At 43.1% G+C, this 22,219-nt stretch overlaps 2 protein-coding genes across 4 annotated transcripts; both read right to left on the reverse strand.

The window, feature by feature from the left end:
- Positions 1 to 2,250: 2,250 nt before the first annotated feature.
- On the reverse strand, positions 2,251 to 10,884 carry znf576.2 (zinc finger protein 576, tandem duplicate 2). Of its 3 annotated transcripts, none has more exons than XM_023980340.2 (5): positions 10,634 to 10,884; positions 9,364 to 9,529; positions 7,526 to 7,641; positions 5,921 to 6,064; positions 2,251 to 4,234 (listed from the first exon to the last, which is right to left on the reverse strand). In XM_023980340.2, exons 2-5 carry the CDS (start codon positions 9,509 to 9,511, stop codon positions 3,386 to 3,388), a joined length of 1,257 nt encoding a protein of 418 aa, XP_023836108.1. In that variant the 5' UTR covers positions 9,512 to 9,529; positions 10,634 to 10,884; the 3' UTR covers positions 2,251 to 3,385. The 3 variants fall into 3 exon arrangements, with proteins under 3 accessions (XP_023836108.1, XP_023836107.1, XP_023836109.1); XM_023980339.2 differs by lacking the exon at positions 10,634 to 10,884 and adding an exon at positions 10,384 to 10,413; XM_023980341.3 differs by lacking the exon at positions 10,634 to 10,884 and adding an exon at positions 9,674 to 10,216.
- A 253-nt stretch (positions 10,885 to 11,137) lies between these two features.
- Positions 11,138 to 20,389, reverse strand: LOC111958613 (uncharacterized). The gene is made up of 6 exons (XM_023979876.3): positions 20,094 to 20,389; positions 18,960 to 19,401; positions 18,175 to 18,681; positions 13,699 to 17,976; positions 13,048 to 13,280; positions 11,138 to 12,803 (listed from the first exon to the last, which is right to left on the reverse strand). Exons 2-6 carry the CDS (start codon positions 19,339 to 19,341, stop codon positions 11,418 to 11,420), a joined length of 6,786 nt encoding a protein of 2,261 aa, XP_023835644.2. The 5' UTR covers positions 19,342 to 19,401; positions 20,094 to 20,389; the 3' UTR covers positions 11,138 to 11,417.
- Between the last annotated feature and the right edge of the window lie 1,830 nt (positions 20,390 to 22,219).

The following is a 22,219-nucleotide window of genomic DNA, read 5'->3' on the forward strand; positions in this document are numbered from 1 at the left end:
AAAAACATCCGGCACTTTACACACTTAATGACACCTACTGTCGTGGAGGGGTATTACAATAACAAATAATATTTGATTATTTAAGAAGAGGCTCTTATCCAGAGCGACTTACAGGAGAAATTGGGGTAAAGGGCCTTGCTCAATGGCACATTGGCAGATGTTTGACCTAGTGGGCTCAGGATTCGAACCAACGAACTTTCAGTTACTGGACAACACTCTTAACCACTAGGCTACCTGCCTGACCTGTGAATGGAACTTTGCACTGAGTGTGAAAAAGCATAAAACTACAAGGGGGATATTTAATGGCAGAACATATTTTTTATTATTTCTTGGGATGTGTCTATAAAATTATGATTTCACATATTCTCAACATCTTTTAAAAACAGTATGTGCCTCCTGTTTTCTGAACAAAATGCTACAATAAAAAAAGTTAAGATTATGATATGCAGTCCTGACAAGACTATGCAGAAGGGGATTCTGCGCCTGAACGATCCATACTCTGCAGCTCCTCCTCCTCATTGCTTGAGTGTAATGAAGAGTCACTGTGATGATGAGGGGTGGTGAAGTTTATCTCCAAGATCTGGAAGGTGGCACCTGAACTCTCCCTCTGTGGGTTTGTTGAGTTTGCTCTGTGTGCTGCCTGAGCTGCTGCATATGCTGCCTGAGCCATTGCCTTCCCTATGGCCCTCCAGGAATTGCTGCAGAGGTTCTGGCTTTTGTGCTTGCAGAACAAATGATGGCTGCCGAAATAGCCCCCACAGGTGGTACACTGGACCAGCCGAGGGTTGCACTTGTGTTTGTGGAGCACGCCAGGTGACCAGAACTCTCGAGAGCAGGCCTGGCAGACATGAGTAGGTTTGGGGCGGGTGTAGGGTTTCAGCAGCATGTGAGCAACGCCTTTAGTCCGGCCTGGGCCACATTTCGAGAGGGCAGGTCAAGGATGGCAAGGCAGAGCTAAGATGTGCAAGTTGACCTGGTGTCTGATGAGGAGCGTGCCTTTCTTGAATATGCGGCAACACGCTGCATGGATGACGGTGCCTTTCCTTGACATGATGGTGCAGAAGAATAGGCAGAGCAAAAGTTTCTTGGCAGAATCGGCACAGCAAGGGACCCGGGGACACCACATCAGGCTCAGGGGTCTGGAAGACACTCTGGCTTGCCTCCAGGGATGGTGGAAAGGAGAACGAGGAGTAGCCCAGATCTATGGCGTCAGGAGAGGGGAGCTGAAGTGGAATATCCCAGGTGGGCTCAGCAGTCGTTTGACTCAGGTTTGGTTTCATGTCAATGGAGAGGTTCAGAACAAGATCCCTAAGGACCACAAGGCACTGGACACAGGACAAATTTCTAAGAGAATCTCTCCAGCCACAGTTACGGCAATAGATCTTCTTTGGACTCAGGTCCAATGGCTCTTCCTCAGGAGATGTAGAGGATTGTGGAGCAGTGGGATTTCCTGGTGCCTACCAGAACAAAAAATACATGACAGGGACATAAAATCAGCAAAAACAAAACTTTGGAAAAATTGCCTAGAAATCCCCAGTTCAAGCGGCTCATAGTGGGCATTCATAAAATGATGTGCAAGTCCCTGGCATAAAAGGAAGACAGAGAGCTGTGCAATAAAGATGCTAAATACCTGTAAAATCAAACCCAGGTCTCCCTGTTTTTTGGTGGCATCTCTAAATGTATCCAGCCCTCAGGTCGAATATGGTATTGAAGCTGGGTGATTGAGAACACCTGAAACAGGGGACCAAGATACTTTAAGCTTAGATCCATTTTGATAACGCAAAAAAGCAACTCAAAGGTAACTTTATTTTAGAAACGCAAAACTTTCTTTTAAACAGCAGAGGGCGTAGTAAACTAAATTATGTTCATCTTGCTATCGGTACAGGGCATCTGCTGTCGTCTTAATTACTCCTTGCGCGACGGCAAAAARCCTATATTTAATTTAGATTGTTTTTTCGTTTATCTATCATACTCTACAAATAGCCTGTCCACTTATTCAATTACCTGCGCTAGGTGAGGGATTACGTTTGGGATTGTCCGCAGAAAGATTGGTCTCCCGTTCGTTGACTTATGGTCAGTGATTTTTTGGGGCCTACTTACTACCTTTAAGAATGTTTTCATTCCGAATTTAATTGATAATCATCTGTCTGTAGTTACAGCTGCTAGGCAATAGCGGGTGACGTCACAAGCACAAATTAATAAAAATTGGAGGTAAGGAAGGGCACATTGAAAGGCAAACAGACAAATGTATCATTCTGTAGCAGCCCTCGGGGCACCTTTATTACATATTGGCAGTGTCCAGGCATGTTACATGGGGAGAACAATGAAAACAAGAAAACGTCCATTCAGGCCTCTGGTCATTTCGTCATCATGCCAAACTTAAATCAAATAATTTATGTAAAGTTCATTAGAATATTTATGACATTTAAATTAAGTATAACAAATCAGAAATATAGGTGACAAGGCGTAGCTGGTGGCAGGATTATCCTAATTCGAGTCATTGACTATTAGTCTTCATTACAACCATTGTTTAGGATGACATCATGTTAAAATCCATGCATGACACCAAAGAAGAACCATTGGGCCTAAATCAAACGAACTTAAGAGGATAAATACACTGATATCTATTATACCCTGCGCATTTAACAATAGCAGTACAATTTAGAAGTTAATCATAATTGAAAGTTTGGCATTACAATGCACCACTACATGAACCAGAAACCGTATATAAATAGATGCAATTTCTAAGAGACGTTATGTAACTCCCAAACATTACAATCCATGGTTCACTTATCACAATAATCTTTGCCAAAAAGTAAATATCCAACAGGTTTTATAAAATGCACGGTGGTTGCATTTCATCTACTACAGAAAACGTACTTAGCAATATAAAAATCATAAAACAAACAAGAAAAGCTCCATGTCAGACAGCATGAAAGCCAATTTACATACACCTCTAAAAAATAATGTAAAACCAGTAACTAAATTCTTATGATCATCATTTAAAGATAATCAAAACAGAGGGAACAAACACGATGCCCAAAACTAATTATTGTCGTTCTTAGTCCAGATAAGAAACAGATGGGTTTAACAAAGGCTTACATCTTTTGGTTAGTAAGTCAGTCACTCCAAGTGTGATGTGTGCCTTGAACATCTTAACAATCCAAAAATGACAAATGCTGAACAATCAGTGGGATGCCTCAGGCCACCTGTTAAAAATCCTGCAAGAAATTCCTCACATTCTAAAAACACCTCAAACTTATGATCTAAATTTCACACCCAACCTCAAACCAACAAAAACCCTTGACCAAATTCAAATTCTTTAAAACCCCTCTGATACTTCGTCCCCCTCCCCAATCACTTTACAGAAAACACAGCTTCCCCATTATCTCTTGCTGCGGCCCGCCGCCTCTTGCTTCTCCTCTTCCTCCTCCTCCTCTGGGTGGCTGCTCTGCTGGTGGCCCTTCAGGTTGCTCTCTCGGCCAAAGCTCTTGCCACAGGTAGGGCAGGCGTAACGCCCCTTGGTGTGTGCCCGGTTCTTGTGGGCTTCTAGCTGCTCAGGACGGGCAAAGCTCTCCTCACACTCCTCGCAGGGGTGGGCCTTACGTGGGGTGTGCTTTTCCTTCTTGTGGGTGCGGAGCTGGGCCAGGGCAGGGAACGTGAGCTCACACTCAGGGCAGGGGTGCTGCTTGGGGGGAGCGGGAGCCGCTTTGAGTTTCTTCTCCTCTGCTGGGGCTTCACTGTCGTCTTCTCCGGCCTCCTCGCCTACTGCTGCTTTAGGACGGCCCCTCCTGCCACCCCCTGCTGCTGCTGCTTTCCCCTTGGTCTCAGCCAGAGCTGCTGCAGCCTCCTCTGCATTGTTTCCAGTCTCCGCCTCCTCTGTGCCCTCTTCCTTCTTCTTTCTCCTCTTCCCTTTCTTCTCTCCGACCGTTGCGTCCTCTGCTTTAAAGGGCCGTCCGCGCTTCTTGGCAGGCGAAGCGCTGCCGTTGCAGTGCTGGTCACCGGCGTGGTTCTCCTGGTGCATTATTAGCTCAGACTCGGTCTCGAACCCCCGGTTGCACTTCCCACAGCGGTGGGTCTTGGTAGGGTCATCTGGCTCATCCACCTCTGCCTCTGGGCGGGGGTGCTGGGCCAAGCGGTGGGTACGAAGGAGGGCAGGGCTGCGGAAGGTCTCACTGCAGTCCTTACACACAAATTGCCTCTCTGGACAGACCTGTCTCCTGTGGGTCGTCAGCTGAGGGGGAACAGAGTGAACAGAACGGAAATGTGAGCCAAGGCTGAGGGAAGAGTCCAGTGATTGACATTAACTGTTCTAGCCACAAGCAGGACTGCGTTTTTACTTGTCTGAAAGCTCAAGTCGCAAAAAAAGGGGATCTGTAACACCATGGGCCAAAAAGGTGACTGAAAACTGTGTTGAGTGATGCAAGGAACCACTTCCCAAAATAACATTAATTATCAACACTAGTATTGACAATAGAAGGCTGCTGGTCTCGGATCCCATGTACTACATCTCCTCCTAGTGGCCTTGAGCAAAGGCACATAACCCCCACAAAGTAAAATACTGCACTGATATAAAAGGCTACTGTATAAAATATGGTCCGTCAACCCTCCATCTGGAGAGCTACTGGGTGTGCAGGCTTTTGATCCAACCCTGGTCAAACACACCAGAGTCAAGGTCCTGTTGAGTAGCTGATGTTTTACAATGTGGTGTGTTCAAGCAGGGCTGGAGCAAAAGCCTGCACTCCCAAGTAGCTCTCCAGGAGGATAATTGGCCACCCTGCAACATTACAATTACAACCAAATACTTTGATATCTTTATAAAATAACTCCCTCACTCAATGTGCCGGGGATCAAATGGCTAAGGTGGGAGAGGTAGCTAACTAAGATGTTTAACTATTTGTAAGGTTAAAATATTCAGTGTTCAAAGAAATGTTGACAGCATAGGAGTTACTAGTCAATAACTTTTTCTTATTACTTTGTCAGAATTTCATGGCCAGTATTGAATAGAGAATCCTAGCCAAATTTGAGGTCAAGACAGTATTACAAACGGAGTAGGCAGCATTGGTTTCATCAACTGCGCACCCGTATCAACTGAACTGTCTGCAATTTACGGTTATACACGAGTGCCAGTGGAAAGTTATTTTAGGACATCGAACATGAATACATGCTAATAGCTAAATAGTTAGTGAGAACCAGCTATAGTACACAATGTTTTGAATTGGCAATTAGTTTGTCTGTTATTATTTTACCCGATGCGCAAACATCTCTGTCTCTCCCTCTATGACAACAACCCACTGACACACACGCATGTGATGTACACACCATGACCTTTCCAGGATTTTCATTTCTGACCAAAAATTTGCCCTAACTGGGCAAATAACTCACTAACTAGCAATGAATATCAACAAATGTGCACTTTGATCAAAACGCATCTCGCGACTGCATGATTGAAAGACCCCTCATGCCCGTCAACACAGGACTACAATAATTATACTCGGATGCACTCTGCATAGATTGGGAGGACAGTGAGAAACACATCATATCCAATTCTGATCAGAGTAGCCTAATTGTTTGATTGTGATTTCTTTAATTGTCCATTTGGACAACTTTAATCTATAATGTCCTTGCTTGAAAATGTTTTATTGCCCTGGGCAAGCATTAATGTAGCCTGGGTGGCAAGTAGCCTAGCGGTTAGAGTGTTGGGTTACTAAGTAAAAGGTTGCTGATTCGAATACCCGAGCAGACAAGGTAAAAACTGTCGATGTGCCCTTGAGCAAGGCACTTAACCCTTATTTTCTCTAGGGGCTCCGTACTATGGCTGACCCTGTAAATCAACACATTTCACTGCACCTATCCGGTGTATCTGACGATAAAAACACCTTATATTGGTTCAGAACCCGTGTCACTGTTCTGCACTCACCTCAGAGAAGGTACGGAAGCTCTCTTGGCAGTGGGGACACTTGAAGGGCTTGTCCTCCTTGTTGTGTGAGCCCTGGTGCTGGGTCAGCTCCTCCGAGGACGGAAAGGTACGGTCACACACATAGCAGGTGAACAGAGTATCTCCCTGGGAAGAAAATAGACGTACATAAATTATGTTATGCGTTTGCTAAATTGGGGGGGGGGGGGACCGCAAATTCCTACTGGTCTAGTCTGGAAATAAGCATTTACAGTTTAAGTTGGAAATTTACACACACCTTAGGAATTGTGACATTTTGTTTAAATGGATTTGGCTGACATTTAATCATAGTAAAAATTCCCTGTCTTAGGTCAGTTAGGATCACCACTTTATTTTAAGAATGTGAAATGTCAGAATAATAGTAGAGATAATGATTTATTTCAGCTTTTATTTCTTTCATCACCGCCCCAGTGGGTCAGAAGTTTACATACACTCAATTAGTATTTGGTAGCATTGCCTTTAAATTGTTTAACTTGGGTCAAATGTTTCATTTCACCCCTTAACATGATGCTGCCACCCCCCGTGCTTCACGGTTGGGATGGTGTTCTTCGGGCTTGCAAGCCTACTCCTTTTTCCTCCAAACATAACAAGATTCATTATGGCCAAACAGTTCTATTTTTGTTTCATCAGACCAGAGGACATTTAGCAAAAAAGTACAATCTTTGTCCCCATGTGCATTTGCAAACCGTAGTCTGGCTTTATGGCGGTTTTGGAGCAGTGGCTTCCTTGCCGAGCGGCCTTTCAGGTTATGTCGATATAGGACTCGTTTTACTGTGGATATAGATACTTTTGTACCTGTTTCCTCCAGCATCTTCACAAGGTCCTTTGCTGATTTGCACTTTTCGCACCAAAGTACATTCATCTCTAAGAGACAGAACGCGTCTCCTTCCTGAGCGGTATGACGGCTGCGTGGTCCCATGGTGTTTATAATTGCGTACTATTGTTTGTACAGATGAACGTGGTACCTTCAGGCATTTGGAAATTGCTCCCAAGGATGAACCAGACTTGTGGAAGTCAACAATTTTTCCCCCCTGAGGTCTTGGCTGATTTCTTTTGATTTTCCAATATTGTCAAACAAAAAAGCACTGAGTTTGAAAATAGGCCTTGAAGTACATCCACAGGTACACCTTCAATTGACTCAAATGATGTCAATTAGCCTATCAGAAGCTTCTAAAACCATGACATCCTTTTCTGGAATTTTCCAAGTTGTTTAAAAGCACAGTCAACTTAGTGTATGTAAACTTCTGACCCACTGGAATTGTGATACAGTGAATTCTAAGTGAAATAATCTGTCTGTAAACAATTGTTGGAAAAATGACTTGTGTCATGCACAAAGTAGATGTCCTAACCGACTTGCTAAAACTATAGTTTGTTAACAAGAAATTTGTGGAGTGGTTGAAAAACAAGTTAATGACTCCAACATAAGTGTATGTAAACTTCCGACAACAACTGTATGTTGGTCTGAAGCTTATGATATGACAGAAAACATTTTAAGGTAAAAACAGTGCCTCAGTAGGTAATACCATCTAGAAAGTTTTTGATTGTTAGGCAGGTTGTGTAGTAGCATACCTGCTGGAGCTGCTGCTTGTACTCCTCACGATGGCTCTTCTTCATGTGCCTCTCCTTAGCTTTGGAGTTACAGAAAGTGATGAAGCACTGGAAACACTGCAGGTTCTCATGCTGGTCTGTGAGAAGAGGGGGTCAGCGATATGACAGCTGAATATGTATTGCCTTTCCTACCTACCAGATTGATTTCATTCAACCCAAAGAAAATCTGTATTTGTCTATGAGTATGGCTGTGACGGTCATTACATTTTGTCAGACGGTGATTAGCAAGCAAATGACTGAAGATCTCAGTAATTGACTGTTAATTAACAAACACATTTAGCATCTTCTACAAGCCACTGATGCAGACCTTTGGAACAACTACATAATTTTTTTTGATTTTTTAAAGTGTAACAAATCCATGTAATATCACAAAACCATTATTTATTTTAGACAGGTCTAAAGAAACATGAAGAAAATGTAGTCTAGTTCAGAAGAACAGAATATCATACTCAGAGTTGTCCTTATGTTAGGTCCTGATCTGGTTATGCCATATGGCTGTGGGCTACACTAGATCATTTGGGAGAAAGGATTTGCCATGGCATTATTTTATAGTATTCAGAATAAAATTGAAAATAGCTGAACAAAATTGAAAGGATATTTTCTCCAAATTATTTGAGAGATTGCGCACATGCGACTATTCTGTGTTGACAGTAAAAAATAAATAAAAAGATTATACACAGGCACTCCTATATGATTAATTTAGAGTAATGTAACTTTAGTTGTGACAAATGTTGGGTTGTGTTTTGATTTTTAATACATTTTTGGCTACATGATGCAAGTAAAGATTTTTTTTTTTTAAGTTGCATGAAAGGCATGAGCTCTGCTTAGTTTATTTGGCAAGGCTTTACACACTTCATCAGTCTCTCATTCACAATTTGACAAGCACTTGATAATGCCTCGAATTTCCCAGCTGCATCCTCTGTGTGGCCGAAATGCCCCCTAAAATAATCCATGCCTTTTGCGGACAGTGGCCTTTGTGCCCTTGGGCTGAATATAATAATTATAATTCCCTTCTGCCGGCTGTGTGCCGAAGCACACCTCTCATTGTTTACGCTCTCCGTCACGTGATCAGGTCTTTCTCACAGGCTAAAAGTGACGTCAGACACGTCGGGGAGGCAACTGTGCGTGTCCTTATCCAATTCCGAAGTGCATATTGAGGATATTGGAAGAACTGTCCAAATTTACTTTGTCAGCCAACAAGATGAGTAGGCCTAACGAACAGCAAACGCACTAGCCTATGTCAATCGATTATCACCCATACTACAAAAGTTGACCTATTCTATTCTGTGCGAGAAATACATATTCCTAACAGTCTGGGACAGTTGTGGGATGCAATAGATCCCAAATTAATACAAACACTAGCATCAAAAAACCTGTTTCAAGCAATGAGCCTAACGCAAGAGATGAGAACGGCATAAAATGTTGATAAACTATTAGGCTATTTCTTCACACGCAGCAATGCGCACACGGCAGTAGGTTATAAGCTCAAATGTTCCATTAGCAGGAAAACACAATTTTCAAAAGTGCAATTATGCATGTAATGCTTTTATGATAAAAGGTGCATTTTTATGGTGTATACTATCTTCCCCGAACTTGAAACTCACGTGCTGAGTATTTATGCCAGTTAAGCTCTACACCCAATATGTGTGCATCTTTTAAGGTCTTTGTATAATAAGTAATTTCTTGTACCCCAAAGCATGTTGTTAACATTGTCTGTTTGTATACTTTTGTATGTATACTGTTTTTTCTGCAATAAAAATACAATTTCAACAAAAATAAATAACTGCCACCCAACTCACATGGTTGAATGGTGGGTGGAGGCGGTGCTTTGAAGGAGGAGATGGGTTTGTAGGGTTCTGCTGGTTTCTCAGTGGTCAGTTCTGCAGGGGGATCTGGTTGCCCCTTCCCCATCACTATCTCCTCTATATTCAGTATGTCTGAGTCCATCGTGGGAGACTGGATGTCCTGAAAAGTTTAAACATAAGATGATCGAGTTAGCCAACCAGGGAGGTGCATTACTATGTAATGTAGCCAGATGGGCTTTAATATAGCTAATAATAAATTATCACATTGCAAGCTAGATAAAAGTTATGACAGACATTTACTTACATTTTAAATAACTAAGTCTTGTACACAGGCGTATCTCAATTAAATCCCACTTATTTGGACTGAATGCTAAAAATAAAAAAGGGTTCACTGACTTTATGGCTGGCTAATTCGATGTTAGTTGCGAACTAAGTTCTTGACTAGTTAACTACATAGCCAGCTGTTAACTAACATTAATTAACTACAGCTAGCTAAATGCCCATAATTGATTTTATAGCTTTAATTTGCTTGCAAAAGTTAGAAATAAGAACGTTAAAACATGCACAGCTAGCAGCTCAAGGCTCTAACGTTAGCTGAAATAGGCTCCCAAACCAACAAGGCCCTAAAGTTAGCTAACGGTGAGAAGGATGCCCATATCAGCTAACGGTAGCAGGTTAGTCGACATTAGAAGGATAGATTGCGAGTTTCCTCAGAAACAGATTATAATTTTCACAAGGTGAAGCAACGGTAGTTATACTTTGGCTAGATGCATTTAATGTATACACTATGCCAAAGACGATAGACATGTTACATTTGTACTAATGTTAACGTTTGTCTAAATAGGACTTCGCGAAACTCCTGTTAGACAAACGTTAGCCTTTTCCAACCATTAGCTACACCGACACGCATGTTACACAGCCCGATATTTTCGTTACGAATTTATAAAAAATAAAATGTTTAGGGGTCAGTTTTAGGTTCTTGCTAGACGGTTTAACAGTCAGCTATGTCTTTACCTTAGTCTTCTCCATCAATGGTTTGCTGAGCTAACACCAAGTTCGAATAACAACCTAGCTAGCTACATTAGCTGGCTGGCTAACAATTCAAAACGGAGAAATAACAATTTAGCATATTACGGACGTTTAGTTCACGGAAAACAACTGCCCCACCATGATATGGTAAATATGTAGTCATAAGTCTTAAACGATATTAGCAAACTAACGTTACAGCTAAACATGAATTGCGAACAAGCCGTTAGCCACCTACCTCAAACCGCTTCCAGTACAGTGAATGTGGAAATTGAATTGCCCCTTGTCACGTGACAAGGGCAATATTTTGGTCTTCAACAAAACAATTCCATTTTGAATGCTTCTCTGCTCTTTCTCCTTAACTTGAGCAAATGCATACACGTGTTTGTCTATGCTTGGGTGCAGTTGATTTGGTAAATCATCGAATTAATTCGCTGTTTGTTGCTAGAGATTTGATGAATAACTCCGATGAAAAAAATGTACCTTGAGAGCAGCAGGTGGACCAATACAATTCACAACCCAAACAGTCAGGAAACGTACATGTATTTGCTCCAACAGTATTAACTCAATTATTCAATTTACAAAGAACGCCAAAAACACATGCTGAAGCTTCTTGGCATGTAAACAACAAAACAAGGTTCAGAAGAAAAATTCAGCACCATTTTAAAATTATAATTTCAAAAACATCTTCAAATGTATTTTCACTTGGTTTCAGAGACATTGACTTTATGGTTATCATTAATTCTCTTTTCACATTTTATTTTGTAGGCAAATTCATACAAAAGCCATTGCATACATTAAGATTACATTTACACAGTAGGGTAAAAAGGGATAAAGTTCCTAATTTGCTGCACAGGACTGAAGCTGACACTGAAAAGAGAGAAGTACTCAAAGAACTATGGTGTAGGGGGAGAAATATGAAATCAGAGCTTCTAAACTAAAAGAAAAAACATATTTAAAGAAAAGCTAAACATAGCATTAAATAAAACATGCACCACTTAATAAAAAAAATCTTATCAGCTTCAAAAACTCCCTTGACTGTGGAAATTCAAGAAGCAGTTGTGGTTACGAGAGATGCAGAGAAACACGCAACACTTGAGGCATCGTACTCGAGACATTCGCTCACAGCCTCCGAAGCGGCACCTGCCACCTTCTCCCTCCCCAAGCTGCTCCGGCCAGTGGCCCAAACCGTCGTACCGCGTGGCCACGTCAGGGAGAGGACTATCCTGTAGCAGGCCAGGATCTGGGGCTGTGCCCGGGGAGTGTAATTTCTGAGGGGGGTGCGGAGGGGCTGAGTCCTGGGTGTCTGAGCCACTAGAGAGGATCAAGGCCTTGGAGACCTCTAGCCTGAATGCCATGAGGTTCAGAGGCTCAGGCAGAGGAACATGATCCTGCCTGTACTGCATCCATGAGTTTACCAGAGCCAGATCTGTAAGGTACCACAGAACGGCCTGTGGCCAGCTAGATGGTGCTGAGGCTGAGAGTGGGGAATGGTAGAGATTCAGTAAGTCTCTATTGAGGCTGGCTGCTTTTTGAGCCTTCTCGAAGCTGTCGATGAGAGATGCCATGTTCTGCTGGGCCTTCCCTACAGTAGAGAGGATGAAGCCGAGATGGTACCTGTGTAGCATAAGCCGCCCGTCAGAGCTAACAAACTCATCACCCATCTGTCCTTTGGCTCCTCCCACCTTGCCCGCACCATGCACCCCAGACCCAAGGAGGTGCTCCAACATGGCAGGGGTAGAGAGCTCCTGCTTGCAGAGATACACCATCCCATCTCTGGACACCATTTTCTCAACAGTGGCCTCTTTGTTGGAGAGATCCAGACTAAGGTTGAAATCTAGGATCAGACCGTCAGATCTAACTAAGACTGTGCTGTGCAAGGAGGGCCGCTTGTTGTTGACCTCTCTACACGTCAAAGGGAGAGGGTATTGATCGACTCCATGGTCAACCTCTCTTCTCAGCATCAGGCATCCGGCCCGAACGTGGTCCATTAACGGTCTAACCCTCCAAAGGGGGTCAGTTTTAAAACTAAAACAGTCCTGGCTGGATGGTATGTCCCCACACCTCTGCCAAATGCTGTGAGGGATTGTGGAGCTAAGAGCTTGTATTTGACTGTGGCCGCGTGTAAGTGTGTGGCCGCTGCCATCCAGTTCACCTCTAGTTGTGCCAACTGTAGGGTTAGCTGGGGTGTGTAAAGCTCTGAGTGGGTTGCGTGTAGGGTCTCCCTCCTTAGGCCTGTCTGGATTACCACTGTGTCCAGCTTCCTGGGTGTCCATGGGATCCCCTGCTGGCGCTGGAGATGACAGTTGCAGTTTGCAGGAGAGTTGGGAGAAGCGGGAGGAAGACATGGTGTCAGCAACCAGAGGCACCCTGGTGAAGTCCTGCCAGTACAGCTTGAGACTGGGGAACTAGGAGAGGAGAAAGGGAGAACGACATTGAAGACAATGCTAGTTTATGCAGCATTAGATAGTGTGCTCATAAGAATAACTGTAGACATTCAAAAGTGCAGAGATTAGCATGAGTTTGACCCAKTAYGCCTAACTAKTTTGTTCTTTACATGTCCCATTCAYTGTAGTAAGGATGACGATGCAATAAAACTAYACGCCARAMGAATAAGATTCAGGTTATACGCCAATASTTTCATTTACATACCTTCAATGTTCCCATGGCAATGTGGATTCCYACAAACTGMGCCACCTCTTTTGCTGTCACTGMGTTCGAWAGATGGGACACTTTATTTGTGCACCSGGCAATCTCTGCCCAAGCGTCCCAACCAAAATACTTGGAGAAGTAATCAATGGGTTTCCTGTAGCCAGTCCCTGTCTGGGACCCTCCSATAGARCCTGAARGAGCCTGGCTTTCTGTGGRTGGCAAGCTGAGYYAWYKKAWRWARWTKKAWKKWYACWYKKWYKKWMYRKRMTKKMMAWYSATACAMWKKYTYKKWYWKAAAYMWYYAAKKTTWKAAWTWAAWTMMWKKYMMMWWMRKWMYWGWYWAAWYSYKAWWWTAKWARWRWRWRMTMTYMMYTATAWWWTMWYWYRYSWGKGYGYRYMSMRTMMSMSTSWRYMYYWKASYRSKRAWKWKRASKSRCWSYGMSWSYSMSRGSGMSWSAYKARWRWKKAKKKRCTSKSWCRKCWRRMRSWSAYWWRTSWYYWYMYYYAWKWKKAKYKMCRRCWSWGTSTRMRMSRMCWKAYWSRKSKMCWCKRSMYYAAAAYAYAKASWYRWRWMWMARAMKTARYMKRAWRTTCACTARTGCTTATGAAAATYTACATTGCTAKAACACATGACTCATGTTGAGATCTTACCTTCTCCATACTCATTYATCTCAGATCCKAACTTTGCTGRMCTCCTGTTCACCTCATACTCCTCTACTGCAGGGTTGGTAGTGGATAGAGTCTCCACTGMATGGTTGAGTATGGCCTCTCCAGGCTCCACCAGCGCTGGTACCCCCTGCTCACTTTGAGATGGCTCCTCCAGAAGCTCCCTCTCCTCCTTCACTGGGTAGAATATGCACTGCCTGGTACTGCTGTGCTCCACATTCAATTGSGATTGACCTTGACTAACCTGGGGYTCATTCAAAACCAGGTTGTTTTCCTGCTTCACCAGATACATCCTGACCCCCCTCTGCTCCACTGTGTGTCTGGCATGAGAGTTGTGTGGCACAGGAACCAAATCWGAGMTGTTCTCCTCCACCTTGACCTCRTGACCTCTCAAGTCTGCCATGAGCACCARTCCATTCTCCCCCACTGCTGCCTCTCTCTGCCTTGAGGTGAGGAACCTCTCCAGTATGATGCCTGGGGATTGGCCAGTGTCTCTGTCGTCCTGGTCCCCTGCTACTCCCTTCATCACCATCCCATCTTCYGTCTTCAACACCTCCACTACACTGGTGGTGACTGACTCTAGCTCAAACACTACCTGGTCCTCAGGGTCCTCCTCAAGCGGTGAGATGAAGGATCCAGATGGACATGGAGCTGTTAGCATGTTTTGCTCAGAGATAGATCTGATCTCGGTCTGTAGACTGATGGGAGATGACTGACCAGGATGGAGAGTAGTGACGTCTGCTTCATCCTTGATTTCAGTATCATTATTGAGTGAATACAGCTGGTAGACTACCTGACATTCATCAATTTCTTTCTCTGGTTCCATTTCTCTCATGCCCTCTCCTTCTAGACTCTTCTTTGTGGCTGAACCTCTCCTCCCACGTCCAACTCCTCTTCTCCTGCCCCTGGTGTAATTCTTTCTGCCCACTCCCCTCTTTTCCACTTCTCTCCTCTGCACCATAATCTCCTCCTCTTCTTGCTTGATCTCCAGCGGGTCAGAGGGGCAGGATTCGGTCTGTACATTTTGTGTTGTTACAGTTCTATTCACATTTTCAATCTTAGCATGTGCAGATAGTGCATGAGTGCTATTGTTTTCATGAGTGCTGTTTTCATGAAGGCTGGATCCCTCATTTTGTGAACTGTCTTTATGACATGAGCTCTGGTGTTCCCCCTCATTTTGGTCCCCATCCCCAACAGTGACCAAATCCACCTCCAGTAGTAACTCCTCTTTAATTTCATCCTCAATAGGCCCTAGGTGCTCAAATCCAGAAACAGTAGGTATGGGAGCATCAGCAGTGTCATTCATATTGCTCTGACTCTCTGACTTAGTGTCCGCTGTTTGGTGACAGCTGTGGAGGGGGGCTATGGGTGTGATGTGAAGAGGAAAAAGATTCTCGGACAGAAGGGGTTGGACCTTGTCAGATTTGGCCAGATAAGTGAATTGAACTTGTGGAGGGGAGTAAGAAAGAGTTGAATTTGGGGCCATATGAGAAAATGATTCCATCCCCTCTGAGGTTTTATCCATGTTCTTCTCCCTTTCCTTCTGTCCACCTTCAACAAGTGCAGCAGCCAGAAGCAGAGAGGGGGAAGGGTTTAGGGCTGGGAAAGAGACTCGCTCCCCTCTTTCTCCCAACCCTATCATCTCCACCGCCATATCCCAGTCAGATGCTACCTGCATTCCAAATGTGTTTTGACTCAATGAATTTTCAATGACCTCTTCAGTCACATTTAGTGGAGGCTGGCCTAGATGTGACCCAGAAACGCCCTCAAAGATGTTGCCGTTAGTGTAGGTGAGACCAGGGCTCTCCACTGCATGCAGGGCTGCCTTGTGCTCCTGGAGGGACGAGACGTCAGAGAACCTCTCACCACAGTCCTTACATTCAAGGGCTCGCTGGGAATGAAAGCCACTGATGATCCCCTTTGGCTCCACTTTTTGGGCCTTACGTTTCCTGCTGGTCTTTGGCTTGGTCGGAGATGTGTCAGAAGAATGAGACGTAGTCTTATAAGGAGCCAACACAGAGAGTGCTGTGTGGTTCTTTTTGGGTCTCCCTACTTTTCTTCCCCCTCCAGCAGCTAGCATTTTTAGTTGTTTGCTTTTTGGCCCTTTCTTCTTATGGATGGGATGGGTGTCTTGGTGGAGATCTGTTTGACCTTGGGGGGCTTTTGAGGCATCTAATTTGTAAACTTTCAATTGGGGCTGTTTGTGACCTTTCAGTAGGAGTAGGGACTGTTGCTTTATTTCAGGGTCGGGCACATCTTCTGATATTGGGCTTGTTTCCACATTCGGTTTATTTTTCTTTCTTCCTGTTTTTGACAGCTTTTGCCCCTTTGTTTTCTTCGGCTGGTCCTCCTGCGCTATCTTCTGCTGCTTTTTCTTTTTTGGCTTGGGTGGAGTGATCACCTTTTGCTCGCTAATCGGTTCAGCTCTAATCTGCTCAGAATAAGTCTCACTAATTACATAGTTTTGCTTTTTTACTTTCTTCTTCCTCAGCTTCACTTGATGCACCTGCTCGTCTACCTGCAAGACTTGCTGCACATGTGTGTCACACAATATAGATGGGGATTTGATTTTTGACTTGGAAATATTGTTTTTCTTCTTGACTGTTTTTTCTTTACCAACCTTTAAGGGCAATTTCTTGTCAGGTAGAGTTGAGACACACATTTGGTTCATATCCTGAATCTGGTCTCCTTTCTGAAGCAGCTTAGATGGTTGTGGAAGCTTATTCTGGTTTTTAGGCTTCTCTTTAGGACCAAACTTAACAACAAGACGAGCTTTCGTTGCTCTTGGTCGTTTGGCAGGCTCCCCTTCCAACTCAACCGTCTGCGGTTGCATATTTCCTTGCATTATAGAGTTCTTCGGCTGCTTCCTCTTCCTCACTTTTACAAATTCTTGTACTGACATCAAATGCACAGGCAGTTGTGAACTCTGTGGCGCCTTTGTCTCTGACGGCGGAGGGAATATTTCTGACGTCTGAGTGCGAGGCATCTCTCTGCTGTTTAGTGCGTTGTTAGAAGCAGACTTATCTATCAGTGTCTGCAACTGCTCTTGTGATGTCCGTTTGTTTCCTTCGCAAGGATTTTCCAAAATGTGCTGCTGCTCATTCTCTGTGTTTTCTAGAAGAGGTTTCTCAACTGATCTTTGCTGTCCTATTCCCATCTGTTGCGTCTGTCCAATACTGGAGTAGATCTGATCAAACTGTAATGTCTCCATCTGTGTGGCTGTCTCTCCTACCTGGCTTGTTTGTCCAGGAGGAGTTTGTGCAAACTTAACTGTTGGTACCAATGAGGAAGTGGAGAGTTCTTCCTGCTGGTCAGTTTTTAATGGCGTCAGCTTTAACTCCACTGTTGGTATGAGTGACGGGACAGACATGTTTCCCCCTTGAACCATTAGATTCTGTCCAGAAGTCCGTTCAAATAGAAATGTTGGTAGTGACGAAGCAGACATAAGTCCATGTTGATCGGTTTGAGTCTGTTCCAATTCCAGAGTTGGTATCAGTGAGGGAGTGACTTCCAACACAACCGTTTGACTTTGTTCAGTCGTTTCCCTGAGCTCAACTGTTTCACTGTGACAGAACACCTGTTCCACTGATACAGTCTGAATCATAGTGTTCTCTTCTTCAACTGTCTGACCAGTCTGTCCAAGTAACTGCTGAGGAATCATCTCTCCTTCATGTGTTTGTGTTAATCCAGCATGCTCAGCATATGTAACTTCCTGTGTGTGTGAAAGTAATGGGGTCTCCATTTGTCCATCTGATATTACAGGTTCCAATGTAATGATTGGTTCCAGTGATTCACATTGTGGCTTTGCCTGTTCCAGTCCCATTGACTTWGTCTCTCCACCCCCAATCTTTTTCAGCTCTATAAACTGTGGTTGAGTAAAACGGAATTGCAAATGCTCTCTCTTTCCCTGTAGCCGCTGTAGAGCCAATGGTTGACCGTGTGGCAGCACCTGTCCCAGTATCACCACCTGGTTCACTTTGCGCACGTTCCCCAAAGACTCTATTAGTTTCCGGATTTGTTCAGTGTCTATGTTGTCCACCTGCTGGAGGGGCCCAAGGGATTCCATTTGGAAAAAGGTTGGCTGGCCCAAAATAGCCTGGGTTATGATGGGCTGACCTGGCTTCACCTGTTGGCCAGCTAGTGTGGTGCTGCTGGGTGCTGTAATACACAGGTTGTGCTTGTGTTTCATGTGATGCAGCCGTGTCTTGGCAGTCTTGAAGGTTGCCTTGCACACGGAGCAGGACAATTTTACCACTGCAGTGCCTAGATACAAAGAATACAGATGAAAGTTTACATCTTGGCGTAAAAGGTGAAGTAGTCATTTGTCACTAACAAAAAGGTTTGGCTCTGCGTAGAATCACTAGCTTTATCACTGTATAGTGTATATCACTAGCGTTTCACTGCACATCCCAGTATGGGAAGTTGTATGACATGAAAACAAACAAGTTTTTCAGTACTCACCACTATTCTTCTTTAGCTGTGCCTTCGTCAGTGGTGTGATCCCTCCACCTCCTTCCGGCGAATGCGCTAGTGCGTGTTTCTGGAGGGCCTTGGACATGCTAAACCTCTTGCCACACTCCTTACACGCATAGGGCCTCTCCCCTGTGTGCGTGCGGCGGTGATACTTCAGTAAGGTGAGTGTCTTGCAGGGTTTTCCACAGTCTGAGCAGGTGTATCCGTACAGGCCGAAGTGAAGCTTCTTATGGAGGGTGAGCTCAGAGGAACGGCTGAAGGCCTCACCACAGATGGGGCACTTGAAGGGCGTCTTTTCCGTGTGTGCACGCTGATGAAGCATGAGGTCACTGGAGTTGGTGAATTGGCGGTCACAGACGTAGCAGGCAAACAGGGCATCCACCAGCATGCACTGCTCGTACTCTGCCGGGTGACTCTGCTTGAGGTGGCGCTCTTTGCTCTTGTGGTCGCTGAAGATGATGTGACACTCCAGGCACTGCAGAGAGATCTGGGAAGCTGGGGGAGGGAGAAGGGATTAGAGGACAGAACACTTGTATCCCAGCTTCAAACCTATATTAACACACAATAGAGGTTATTATAAGAGCAAAAAAAATGAATGAACTGGAGTAATAGCTTAAAACTGCGTATGAAAGAACTACAAATAAATCACCTAAAAACACTACAGGGGACATTATGAGATTCTGTCTGCAATACTAAAGCCTTGAAAGATAAATACAAAAATGTATTACATGGTAACCAGTCATGTCAGACTATCAGAGAAGTTAAATACTCACATGTGAGAGGCATCACCATTTTTGGTGGCCTAGACATGTCCATCTTGAGTGGCTCCATTCTGTCCTTCTTGGGTGGGATATTTTTTCTGTCACCAGCAGTCACGTCATTCACATGGGTCTCCTTCTGTGCATCCTCAGGTTGGCCCAGTTCCCACTCTTCAGGAGCAGCAGACTCTAGAGGAACAGCGGATAGTTCAAGTATTATCTCTGTAGAAGCAGTGGGGTCTGAGACACACTCCAAAGCCTCTTCTACTGTGGCAGGTAGCAGTTCCCTCATTGGTTGTTCTTCAGTTTCCATGTATTGTTCATCTGTAACTATTGGTTGTTGCTCGATTTCTACTGCTTGTTCAACTGTCTCCACTGGCTGTGTCAAGCGCTCCATGGCCGACTTGGTTCCTGCCTCCACAACTGGAGGTTCCTCCAGGTCTGTAAAACGAATTCCCTGCAAAAGAGTGACAAGTTCAACAACCCTCACACAACATCTGCATTAAGGTAAAACACAATGGTGTGGAAAACAGTGAAGCACACACTGCACACTAAAACACAGGCTAAAAGAGACGTTTTATTTATTTAAAAAAAGAAAACGACGCATAATGTGTGAATGTAAAGCAACCGACTCTGTATTCTAAAGAGAGTATACGCCCATAAAATGGCCATCCCAAACTAAGCCTATAGGCTCTGATTCCAAGGGAATCATGACATGCTGCTGCCTTTATCGACAGCTGGCAGGCAGGCAAATTAATGGACACTATATTTGTATGACAAAGATGCTCTCAAAGAGGGATGGATAATAGGCTACAAGGATGGTATTTTACATTGCGCTAGAACAACAAGCCTACAACCAGGGTACTTTACTGCTGCGCAAATGACGGCCCGACTAAACATGCCAAATACTGACGAGGAACGTTATTGCTCACAACTAACTGGTGTCCATCCATCATCTTTAATTGTTCGGATGTCTTGCTGCTAGGCTACTGGACAGCTCAGAAAAGGCATTGATGAAAGGCATACAAATAGCCTATATTGCGTGGATTTAAAAAATTTGCAACGCTCAGCATTACACACAAGCGGCATATGTATCGCCGTATGACTGCTCATATGATCACACCACTATGTGTAAATCTATTACGTTACCTATGCTGGTTTCTTTATCCCAAACATCTCCGCGTAGTTTCTCGCTTCGCACAAAGCCAACAGAAACGAGCTGCAGAGATTATGGAGTCATACACAAACCAGGTTGCAGAATGGGATTTGTAGTTTTTCCTGGGAAGCATTTATTTGTTGATCAGCCTTAAAGGCCCTGCGTGGTAAATCTGCTGTTTGAATTGGCCGTGCAGCATTTACCGTGATATGGCCTCTGCAGAAATTCGGAATTCATGCTTCGCGGAGCAGAGCTGTTTTGAACGAAGTTGGCAAGGAAGTGAATTTGTATTTATACAGGACCTCCCGCCCTCACCTACCGCCAACCAACCATGTCAATGCGGAGCACAGCGATGCGGTAAAGAGCTCTATTTGGCCTCTTTAAAAAAAATATTTTAAAAAAAGTTTTATTTATTTATTTTCTTTTAATTTATTTAATTTATTAACAACAAATCAACAAGTTTATATACATAATATACAAAGGACAATTGGGCTAGGGGGTACAACATCACATTACACAAGGACCTTGTGGGACATACATACACTTATAATTCTAACAGCTTCTTTGTTGGTAGATTATTTAATTGTCTTAAAATATAGTTCAATGTATTTTTGTATGGTAAGAAAATGTGGTGTTTTGTTTGTAAATTTACATTTGTGAATATGAAATGTGGCCAAAAGAATAATGAAATTAATTACATAAAATTGTTTCAACTTATTTCTTTCATAGGTAAAGAATCCAAGCAGTACATCTCTCCGCAATAGTGTAATCTTCATAAATGTGTTCAATTATAAATCTACTGATGTCGTGCCACAATTTCCTTACATGAATACAATGCCAAAAAAGATGCAACACCGTTTCTGAGTGGTCATTACAAAAGGTACAATTTGAGTTTATGTTTTTCTTAAACTTCTTCATACAGTGGTTGGCAGGATAATATTTATGAATAATTTTAAAGCAAACTTCCTTAATTTTGTTAACAAGTAGGTATGTGTGTGGCAACATCCAAACTTTTTCCCAACAGATATTAACATTAGAACCGTTCCAATAAGGCATGACATAAGGTATAGATAGATACAACATCCTGCTGAAACAAGGTTCGTATCGCTCTATTGTTGAATGGAAACTAATCTTTCCTACTGATGAGTCAACAGGGTTAATAGAAGGAAGGTTCTGAGGGTCAGATCTTTACACGTTCCTGAATAATAAAGCAACAAAATCTGGCAAAATCTTTAGGTGTTACAGGTATCTTGTAAAGTGATAAGAATTCCTTATAACTAAGTAAAAAAAACTCTGCATTTACAAGTTGGCTCACCAATAGGATATTATTTCGGAACCAATATTCTAAAAACAAATAAGTATTTTTATACACTATATCCCGATTATTCCATATATAATATCTGTGTGGAGAAAAATTATGCTTATAAATTAAGGACCATGACAAGAAAACCTGCTGATGAAAAGCAGAAAGTTTCACTGGAACTTTGTCAATATTATAATTGCAAACCAACATGAAGTTAAGGCCACCAAAAGTAGAGAAGACATGATGAGGAATAAAATTCCACATAGAAGTGGGTCTTCTTAGGAATTGTTTTATCCAATTGATCTTAAAAGTATTATTTAAGGTAGTAAAGTCCAGAAAATTCATCCCACCATACTCATAAGTGTTCCTTACAACAGTTTTCCTAATGTAATGGGTACGGTTTCTCCACAGAAAGTTGAAAAGCATCTGGTCTATCTCCTTGCTTATTTTACCATCAAGATATAAAGATAGAATGCCATATGTTAGTCTAGAGATACCTTCAGCCTTGGTTATTAGGACTCTACCTTTTAAAGATAAGTCCCTCTGTAGCCATTGATTTAGCTTCTTCTGGGTTTTTTTAATAAGAGGGTTAAAATTTAGTAAGCCTTTAGACTTCTGATCCTTAGTAATGGTTATGCCTAAATATGTAAGTTCTTATTCCACTGGAATACCATAATATGAAGGTCTCACACAATCTGCCATGATAATAAATATTAGCCATGAGTTTATTAATGTTAAGATATATACCAGATGCTTTAGAAAAGGATTGTATCACATTGATCAATATGGGAATTTGGTTAGCGTCTTTCAGAAAAA

Source organism: Salvelinus sp. IW2-2015, linkage group LG35 (genome assembly GCF_002910315.2).
Source record: "Salvelinus sp. IW2-2015 linkage group LG35, ASM291031v2, whole genome shotgun sequence".
Lineage (NCBI taxonomy): Eukaryota > Metazoa > Chordata > Actinopteri > Salmoniformes > Salmonidae > Salvelinus > Salvelinus sp. IW2-2015.

Bases quoted from the DNA above. Each gene is read 5' to 3' on its own strand.
- znf576.2 (XM_023980339.2), bottom strand. The intron at 6,065-7,525 runs GTATGCTACTAC...TTTTCTTCCCAG, and splicing joins ACAAGCAGCAGCTCCAGCAG to GGAGATACTCTGTTCACCTG. The intron at 4,235-5,920 runs GTGAGTGCAGAA...GTTCCCCCTCAG, and splicing joins GCTTCCGTACCTTCTCTGAG to CTGACGACCCACAGGAGACA.